Consider the following 10,328-nt stretch of genomic DNA (forward strand, 5'->3'; position numbering starts at 1 on the left):
TGAATTGTCACATGGCTGTGGACATGGTAGAGGCAGTTCCTCTGAAACGTTCCCTTTAGATTTCTGTGATGCACATCATGAAGCAAGGTGTGGTTTTGCCTCAGATGCAGAGATGAGAAGGTGGAGCTGTGCTTCCCTTTCACCAGTGGCTGAGACTGATTAGAGTAGCTGCAGGGCATTATTAGTTAGTCTCCTTCCACTTAGCAGGACGGCGCTGAAGCCCCAGACAGCAAGAGCACAAGGCAATGATGATGGCTGCCAGTTGGCCCCTTTTGTTTCCTCAAAAATACATTTTGGGTTAATTGTTGATACTTTTCCCCAGAAGGTATCAGAACGTCCATCCATTGGTGTTTTGGAAATTAGATAAATACCTAAGCATGCCACTGTTGCATACTGAAAAAAAAAAACTAAAAATGGCAGTCTGTGTATCATATCCTTTTAAAAATAAAAAGGTTAAGGCACATATAGAGTAACGGAGGACCAACTTTCACATCCTTATTCCCACAAATTTGTACAACCACACGCTGAGGGTGTATTCTTTAGTATTTTCTGGGCTATGCCAAGAGAAAGCAGTGCATTATTGCAAAATAGTGGAAAAAGGATAAATGGTTTTAAACTTTTCACAACTATAAAGTGTGGCGTTTGTTTGGATTCAGGACCTGTGCATCAAGTCTCCTTTGAAATGTATATACAAGTCAGGAGAATAAGCCTGCATCATTACATTCAGGTATAAACATAACATGTCAACATGGCCAATTTTTTTCCCAATAGAATAAAAAAAATAAGACAAAAAAAATTGTTTTAACTTTTCAAAGCTAAAATCCCAAGAAACAAAACTGATAACCCATAATCTATAAGGCAACTTCCAATGTTGGTCTTGCAGTAATTTTCTTAGTGGCAATGTTATATAAAAAAAATATAGAAAGGCATTTTAACTGCAAATTGAAAGATGTATTCATTAGTACCAACATCCTGTCCTCTGAAAGAACCTTAGGTTGATGTTTAACCTTTAGACCAGTTCCATTGAAAGTTAAGAGTTCAGCTCACCTTTAAAGGTATTGAAATCATTAAACGCCATTTTAATGGCCAATTTTAAAGAGAACCGCAAAAAAAATCCAAATCATTGAATGAGGGTCTAGGAATTAATTTGTGATTAACCTGATTTTATATTCATTTTGACACATTATGGAGATTTTCCCCCCCAGATTTGAGTAATTATACTTGTCTGCATTTTCCTGTGCACCTCTGGAAAAAGAGAAATTCCCCTTTAAGAATCACAAAAATTACTTTGTACTTTAGTTTTGAAGACTTTATTGAATAATTCAAGTCGTCTGCCTGGACCAGTCATCTGAAGAGAAACAAGGGTTAAGCCAAACTGTGTTTGCCATCTGCAATTGGGACTTGTAATCCATCCTTACCAGTTTCAGAATCACGTCCTCATCTGGTTAGACCTTCTGCTGGCCAGTTCCAGGGTTCTGGGCCATTTGTGGAGCATCAGAGCCATGTTCTTTCTGCTAGTGCCTGGTCTGTAGTAGTTTTTGCTTAAGGTAGTGTAGGTGCCAGGAGGGTACAGACCATAGAGGAGCCTGTAGTCAAAGTAAGGGTAGGGAAAAGGGCATTGATGGGGGTAGGGAGAAGAGTAGCCCCACAAGCCACCCGCACCAAGACTTTGTGTTGCAACAAGTGGAAGACTTTGGCCAGGCCCCATACGACCAGCTGGATAACCAAACTCCTCCGTCTGCTGCTGGTAGTTCCCAGGTTCAGCTTCCTTCACGACATTGGAGGTTTCTCCAGATTGAAGGGTCATTGGAGGCGGGAGAATGGCACCGGAACCCTGAGGTTGTGCACTTGGTGCTTGAGGAGCGATTGTCCACTTTGCTTCTGGATGTTGTGGAAATATGAAACGGATCACATTCAATTCAGCCACAGATTGGTTAAACCAAGTTTGAGACTCATTACCTGGGAGGGAAGACTGACCAGCTGCAGCCTGTGGAGAGCCAGCAGCAGAACCTGGTATGTAGGAAGCACCACTATAGTATCCTGCTGGAACAGAACCTGTAGCGTATCCAGCAGCAGGCATAGCTCTCACACCGACAAACACAGGCTGCACAGACTGGGGCTGTTGCACGAAGACACCTGCAGGATCACTGGAGCCAGAACCTGCTCCGCGAGAAGCAACATTCCCCCCTGCACTGGTGCCACCGCTGCTCTGGTGTTGGGATTGCAAACCTGGGTGCCCAGAAGACATTTTACAATTAGATTGAGTCGCTTTGTGCAAAGGAAAATCTATATTAAATACCTTTCACAGACAAGCCATGAACATCCAGAATCAGCCAGGCAAAGAGGGACACCCTGAAAACACAAGAAAACGTCACCAATCGATATTTAAAAAGCCGACAAGAAGCTGGAGAAACACAAGCACATGTCGTACCCCAGGAGGACCTGAGAAGTCATCATGGTGAAGAGTAGCAGTGAAGCTGTGACAGGATGAGGGTTTAAAACTGTCGGCAGGATCCAGCCCTGGCCAATCAGAGGCTAATGAGCTAACGACACACAGCTGGTGAAGAATCACTTCAAGAAAAGAAGATGAAACATTAGAGTTTAGCTTTTAGTAGACCGGATCTTTTATTAGAAATTCAGTTAATAACATATAGAATTCAAGCAATGGGGTTATTAGTTATATTTACATGGATACCATCACATATAGGAGTAAGAGGGAATGAGTTGGCTGATAAATATGCGAAACAAGCTTCAAAATATAATGATATTGATATATTAGTTCCATTTAGTAGAGAAGAAATCAAATCTATTATTAAACAAAAGGTTAAGGAAAGATGGCAGAGACAGTGGGAGGAAGATAGAACTGGTAGATGGCTGTACAGTATTCAAAGAAAAGTTGGTGCAATGAGGAGAACGGGACGAAATAGAAAAGAGGAAACAGTTATATCTAGGTTGCGGTTTGGACATACAAGGTTAAATAGTAATTTATTTAAAATAGGAAAACATCGAACTGGAAGTTGTGATTTTTGTGGTCAAGAAGAGACAGTAAAACATGTTTTGTTGTTCTGTACCAAATATTCTGTTGAGAGAAGGAAATTAGTTTGCCGGTTACAAGAAAATAAATTACAGTTAAATTTACAAGATATTTTGGGAAAAATTTCTAATTCTAAAGATATAAGTTATTTAATTAATTATCTTAAGAAAACAAAATTGATAGAAAAGATTTAAGTGTTGTTATTTTATTATTATTATTATTATTATTATTTTATTGTTTTGTTTGTATTGTTTTGTTTTGAGGGGGGTGTATATAGTTAGCGTCCCGATCCACACTCCATTCCAGTAGATGGCGGTAATGCACATCTAAAAGTTGCTTGCCAACCGCCATAAAAAAGGAAAAGAAGAAGAAGAAGAAGAAGAGTTTAGCTTGCACAGTTTATCTCTAACAATTCATTGTAGTCTTTTGAACTTAGAGAAGTGTGATGTGAAAGTTTTGCGTTAACAGACTGCAGTGCTGCTCTCTTGTTTCTTGGGCCGCTGGGACTTCCTGGACGTGTTTGATGACTTTCCACTTCCATGTTGGAATTGTGCTGCACATTTTCTCAGGTAACCTTCGCTTAAACCAGCTTTTGTAAAAATAAATAAATAAATAAATAAAATAAAAAAATGCCAGACAGACATTACCGGCTTAATGTAACGTTGTGTAATGAAAACTTTAAAATATTCCAAAATTTTGACCAACTTGCTTCTCCTCCAACCTTGCACATATAAATACAGATGCTCTCTGAAGGCAACATGTGTTGTGGGTATTTTTCCTTCCAAATTTTGATACCATTAATTTTTGGTGCATATAGTGATATCACACTCAAAAGTTATTTTTTGGCAAGCTGAAAAGCACAGCTATATTAACTACATTTGCAGCACTGGGACACATTTCAAGGTGACATGAAGGTCAGTATCAACATTTTCCTCCTGTCATTTAAAACTGAAACTTAAAGAATAATTACCACATTAATTGATTTAATTGTACAGCTTCAAAATTACACATTTCGTCATTCGAATCTTCACAGTTTTATTATTGAAATAAACAGGATTAGTTTTGAAAACCAGGTCAATTCTGGAGAAACAGAAATGGAGAGAGATTATGCATGAAGTCATATGAAACACGTGAAAGTTGCTATAAATGTATAGTTTATGGATTGAAAAGACACGCAGAGCGCTCCTTGTTCACCAGCTGGCTGGAGAGTGACCGTGGCCGGCTTGAAATGGAGACGCTAGCATTTGGGCCGAGTGGGTGGACGGCGGTACCTCGGTGCACGGATGAAGAGCAGTCTATGTAGCTTCCACATGGGTGCAGCGCGGTCATACGGCGCTCTGAACCCTCTTCCTCCCACACTTTGCAGAAGCAGGGGCCTCTGAGAGAGCAGCTTGGGAAGTCAGATGGTCTCCCTGAGCCTGTGATTAATATACTGGAGCTGCTCTCTACCACCTCCACACCACACTGTCCTCACCTCCAATTAGCATGCTAATGAACCTGCATATGTGTGACCATGTGCATAGAAATGTGTGTGTGGGTGTGTGTGTGTGTTGTTTCACCTGAGGGCTATTTCCAACTGTGCAGCATAAACAGAAATAGGCTGCCATTCAAAAAAGAAAAAAATAATAGCAGGCTGTTGCTTGGCTAACAGAGCTGTGTGTGTGTGTGTGTGTGTGTGGGTGTGTGTGTGTGTGTGTGTGGGTGTGTGGGTGTGTGTGTGTGTGAGAGAGTAGAGTTTGCTACTGGTATTATGACACAGGGAATATGAATGTTTTCTCTTGGCATAATCACCACAATGACTGTTTGTATGTGGACATGAGTTGCCACATATTGGGTGAAACGTGTTTGCTATGAACGAGCGCCGATATAAAGATGCTGGGAGCAAATGAAGGGAAATAATTTTAAAGGCACTCTTAAAGCTGCGAGATAAAACCTTAACAATTAATTAGAAATTTATTGAAGTTTTAAAAACTTTCATTTTTGGCACACATTTTCACAACACGAGTCTTTATGACCACAGCCCCGTTTAGTTTGTCTAGAAAGCTCCATTTATTTGTAGGCGTGGCTGAGCAATTGAATTCTGATGCGGAACCGCCTACTAACCAAGGTTTCGGTTCGGCTGACGTGAACTCTGGGAGAGAGAGACCGCCCCAAAAGCAGGAAGTGGATTACAGCGCAGGGCATTGTGGGCAAATACAGTCAAAACAAACACGTGTGTAGCGCTAGCGGGAGAAATGGCTCATGGTCTTTTGCCAAAGACATAAAAAAATAAATCCTACAGCCGCTAAAATCTGACGCTCCTCCATTTTTGCTTACATTTTGTGAAGAAGCAAGTTGCGCTCATGTCTTCTTTTGAGGCTTTTGTGTCGTTTCCTTCACTTGTTCTTGGTGCAGCGCCACCACAGGCAAGGAGAGGGAAAGCAGGTTTTTTGAAGGGTTTGGATCGTCTTCTTCTAAAGTTTTTGTGTTGTTTCTTTAAGTCAGTGGTTCCCAAAGTGTGGGGCACGCCCCCTAGGGGCGGGAGGGAGGCAGTGCCATTGCAGCCCCCCTGGGCGATGAATGAAAAAAAAAAAAAAACTCTCAGGAAGCTGTTCATGTTTTAACCCCATTTTGCACAGAGGCTTTTTAAAAAAAATGTATTTATGAAAGCAAAGTTGAATATTGTTACAAATAAAAAAAGAAATATGTTTGAAATAACACTGACAGCAAAGAATGCTCTACTACAGTATAGAGTAAAATAAAAACAGTTACACAAAAGTGTTTCACTGTAAAGATGGTTTGTGGTTTTGTTGCAACCTGAAGTGTGAAATAAACTTCAGTGGAGTTTGAAAACAAAATATGTGTAAAGGTTTATGTCTGGTTGAACGATGTGTGTGCCCAGTTGATTTTTTTTTCTTTTTTGGGGGGGATTTTATTGTAATCCATGGGGGAGCCCAGAAGAAAATCTTTGGGAGCCACTGCCTTAAGTAGTTATTTGGCGGCGCCTTAACCGGTTTATGTGTTCAGAAGTTTGATTGATAGGTGCTACATGTACCTACGTGTAATATGTAATTGAGCTGTAACTAGCTAGGGACTTTTAGCCAAAGAATTTAAAAAAAAATTTTTTATTTGTGTTATCATCAGTCTAGCAGTTCAAATGCATAGTAAAAAAGGCTCAAAAATAAATATGACATTGTGGCTATGATGAACGCAGGTCAGCTTCTGACTGAAACATGTTGCTTGAGTCACTATGTCTGTGTGACTAAGCACCATGATGAGTAATCACTTTCTAATAGACTGGATGAATCCACTCAGCACATTACTTTTCCACACTTTTCTATATTTTAACATTCAGAAAATGTTTTTTGTTTTTTTTTACACGCCCAAAGCGAGTGAAAACAAGCTCTTCTCACCTCAAAACAACCAAACCGAGGTTGATTTGATTCAGCTCCTGTTACATGACAAAAGCTCAAACCTCAGGGGGAACAATTAGAGCAAGCATTTTGAGATACAATACACCCAACAAACACAATTAATTAATTAAACAAGCACACTTTCCACAGGATCTTAATTATTAGTAAAAACAACAAACTTCGCTTGCAATCTCACAAAGCCCCTGAATTCACTAATCAGGACCAAAATAAAAGAAAGAGCACATGAAAGAGACCCGCTTTGCTTTGATACGAACATACAAGACGCTGACCGCGGGATTATGCGCCGCTGATAAGGTAATTAACAGACTATGATAGTGTAATTAAGCAACCTCGGAGAAGAAAGGCTGCTGCTGCTCATCCAAAGCCCATGGCGGCGCTTTAAAGGCACACCGTTTGGTCCGGTGCCTCTGCGCGGGAAGCGACGCGGGCCCGTGAAGAATTAGCTGACAAACACCAAATAGCTTCATTGTGATGGAAATAAAAGCGCATTTTGGTGTCTTTTTTTTTGATTGTAAAAAAGGCAAAGATCATATCGCAGAAACACAACGTGGATTCTTAGAGAGCCTCTCTCTCTCTTTTTCTCTCTCTCTCCATATGTCAGCGTACGGCCTCAACAGATTTCACCCTACAAATGGCGCCAACTTGAATTCACTTAGGTGTTTACCTTGCATCGCTTTATTGAGGATGCGTCTTCGTAGGGCCTCGCCGAGTGCACTTCCTCCAATCCTCCCCTCGCCTCCCCCCCCTTCTGTGAGCACTGAACCAGCACAAATTCTGTTTTATTCTATTTATTTGTTTATTTACTCTTATCTCTTTTCCATTTCAGAGGCTTGCTATCAGTGACCTGCAAACCTCAGAAGCCGAGTGGCACGGGGAGCCGGGTTTTTTTTTTTTCTTTCTGTGTGCGCGTACGTCTGTGCGCTGCAGGATGAAATTAAAATACAAATAGAAAAGGAAACAGAGGAATCATCACTTTTTGTTATCGTCCGCTGCACGCTTTTTTTTTTTTTTTTTTTTTAAACTTCCCTCTGTTCACAAACTCCTCCGGGGCGCCACAACAGAAAACGCTCAAAATGAACTCGCTTCGCGACTCACGGGATATCTTTTAAGTAATATTATAAACAGTTGGGGGGGCAGGAGGGATTTACTGCTGCAAAAACCAGTGGTAACGGTCAGGACACTTGCAGAACGGTGTGACATTATTCAGCCGAGTCAGAGCTGGAGGACCGTCAAGGCGGAGACATTTGTCTCACAGAAAAGCGACTCGTGATGAAACTGTTTGAAGATGGCGTGAAACTACACATAAAATCGCTGTCCTGCCTTCCTGTAGTAGAAATGCTTTTCACCCCCTTTTTTGCATTTTCTCTCAATAAAATTACAAACTTTTGCGTATTGTTGCTTTTGGTAGCTACAGGCTTGCAGTTGTGTCGTCCATTTCCAGATGACGGATTGTTGAAAAGGTTTTCCTTGTTCTGTCTTCCGTATTCTTTGGTCTTTCTACTGAGTTTTGCTCATTAATGTTTTCTGCCTGAATGCTGCACCTACCTGAGTGAAGTTGCCCACCACCACCTTCTTCAAATCAGACAAAAATAGTGTCAAACGTTTGTGCTGCAAAAATTTCCGTTTGTGCCGCTGCTATTTCAAAGATATGAAAAAAAATTTCTAGAGGTCACGAAAGGTCAACCAACCCCCGCTCCACATTCGGTGTTGATCAACTCAACTACGTTTGTACAGCAATAAAGATTTGTTTGTGCTGCTTTGGCTTTGGAGATATTGATGAAAGTTTAAAGTTCGTTTTGGTTTTGTAAAACTTTCATTAATATCTTCAAGAGCCAAAGCAGCACAAACATTTTTATTTATTTTTTTTGCTGCACAAACCAGCACAAACGTTTGACACCGTTTTTGCCTGGTTTGAAGGTGGCGGGGGTTCGGCTTCACTCAGCTGCTCCACCGCTGTGGGTGAGCATGAACTCAGGAAGCTGGTTGGAGAAATCATGAAACACAAATAGAACATGAGGATCTGAGTAACAACAACCAAACCAAACTAAACCTGAAAACCAAATCCACAATATGAGGTCAAACAAAACGGAGCGACTCCAGAATATGTTGGTGTGATTCTCCATCTGTTTTTGATGAACTGCTACTTCTCTCTCTGTACTCTCCTGGGGATGAATTGAATTGAGTCTTACAGGGAAACATTGGAGCTAAAGAGAACAGAGTCTGTAAGACCAAAAAAATTATCAAAATAAAACTGTACTCAAAACCGAACGCCCTTCAACTCAGGACAGGTTATTTATGTATAGCTTAAACTACAGGTGAGTAAACCCAACTTACTTATTCAGTTACTCTGGGCAATTCGGTCGACTGGATTGTTGTTGTTTTTTTACTGGATCTTTAAAAAAAAAACAACAACAAAAAAAACGCATTACTTGTATATTTTGAAACTTTCATAAATAAATTCTGCTGACTTTATGTATGTATCACATGGAAATAAAAGTAGTTTTACAGATATTCAGATTGTTTTTAGCCCAGTTTTTATATGGTGACTTTTAAAATAAATACGACCTTTTTTTTAACCCAAGCGTAGTGGTACAATAACCCTTGTGATGGGTTATAAGTTTCAACCCAATTTTGGGTCATTTTAGCTTTAAGCAGTGGCCAATTGAACCCAACCTTTGGTTAGTTGCCATAATATGTTGGGTCAAACCATCAACCCAACCCAGTTGAGTTAAATCGACCCGGCTTCGGGTCGGTCCAAATTTGACCCAGCACTGGGTTGCAGATTGGGTTGTTTTTAACCCCGCATCTTTTAGTGCGGGCAGGTATGAGATTTAAAGGGGCCAAACACATGCACGCCACACTTTTCAGAGTTTCATTGTTTAGAAAAAGACCAGTTTGTTGGTCTTTTTAAACAGTATTTCAGTAGAACATGTTGAAGGTTGAGCTTGTATGAAGGTAATAAATACTTTTGAGAGGTTTTGTAAAAAAAAAAATGCTCTGTGAACACAGATGTGTTTATTTTTCTCAATGAACTCATACAGAAAAGGATTCAAACTGTGCAGTAATAAACCATCAATCACTGCCTGATTAACTTGATCGTCCTCACCGATCGAACCCCCGGTGTGTGTGTGCGTGTGTGTGTGTGTGTGTGTGTGCGGGAGTCCGGTCCACTCAGGAGGAGAGCGCGAGCGATCTCACCCAGAATCTGAGGCGCCGCTTTTGATGTTGCCCAAGCCAAACAGGGAGAGAGACGCTCGCCCCTCACAGAGAGGATTAAATATCCCTGAGTCGGGACATCGCAGCTCTCTCTCACCGCACTCCTTCCCCTCCTTCCATCCCTCCTTCCTTCTCCCTTCCTCCAGCTCTGGTTATCACTGAGTCTCCAGAGAGGCTGGAGGGGAAAGGGAGAACTCCAGAGGATGAGAAGAAGGAGAAAAGAAAGTAAAAATGAGGCTTTTGGGGTTTTTAAAGCGAGGAGGACTTGAACTGTCTTACCCACGCAAAGTCACTGTTTGGATGTATCACGGTTCGGTCTTCTTTTTATGTGTGTGTGTGTGTGAGTTCAGAGAGGTATTGTCGAGGTCACAGAGGAATGACTGGGATCTCGCTTGAAGCAGGATTTATTTAAGAGTTAGTAGGTTGTCAGAGAGGAGAGGATTTGTTTAAGAGAGGAGGGATGTGGAAAGAGGCAGATGAAAGAGTGCAGGATGTCCGAGTTGTTGTGCTAACCCCCAGACTCTCAGAGGTGCCCCCTTTCTTCACTTCCGACTCACACAAAACTCTGGGAATCGCTTTTATTAAAAAAAAAAAAAAAAATCCTCTGTGACCACACGATAGTTTCGTTTGATCTGCGAGAAAAAGACGTTTCTTTTTTTTACACT

At 41.0% G+C, this 10,328-nt stretch overlaps 1 protein-coding gene across 1 annotated transcript; it reads right to left on the reverse strand.

The window, feature by feature from the left end:
• Nucleotides 1-1,294: 1,294 nt before the first annotated feature.
• Nucleotides 1,295-2,564, reverse strand: LOC116714769 (uncharacterized). Its single transcript, XM_032555506.1, has 5 exons — nt 2,432-2,564; nt 2,300-2,352; nt 1,960-2,229; nt 1,419-1,881; nt 1,295-1,348 (listed from the first exon to the last, which is right to left on the reverse strand). The coding sequence occupies exons 1-4, from the start codon at nt 2,455-2,457 to the stop codon at nt 1,430-1,432; spliced, it is 801 nt and encodes a 266-aa protein (XP_032411397.1). The 5' UTR covers nt 2,458-2,564; the 3' UTR covers nt 1,295-1,348; nt 1,419-1,429.
• Between the last annotated feature and the right edge of the window lie 7,764 nt (nt 2,565-10,328).

The sequence above is a fragment of the Xiphophorus hellerii genome, chromosome 23, assembly GCF_003331165.1.
Source record: "Xiphophorus hellerii strain 12219 chromosome 23, Xiphophorus_hellerii-4.1, whole genome shotgun sequence".
Lineage (NCBI taxonomy): Eukaryota > Metazoa > Chordata > Actinopteri > Cyprinodontiformes > Poeciliidae > Xiphophorus > Xiphophorus hellerii.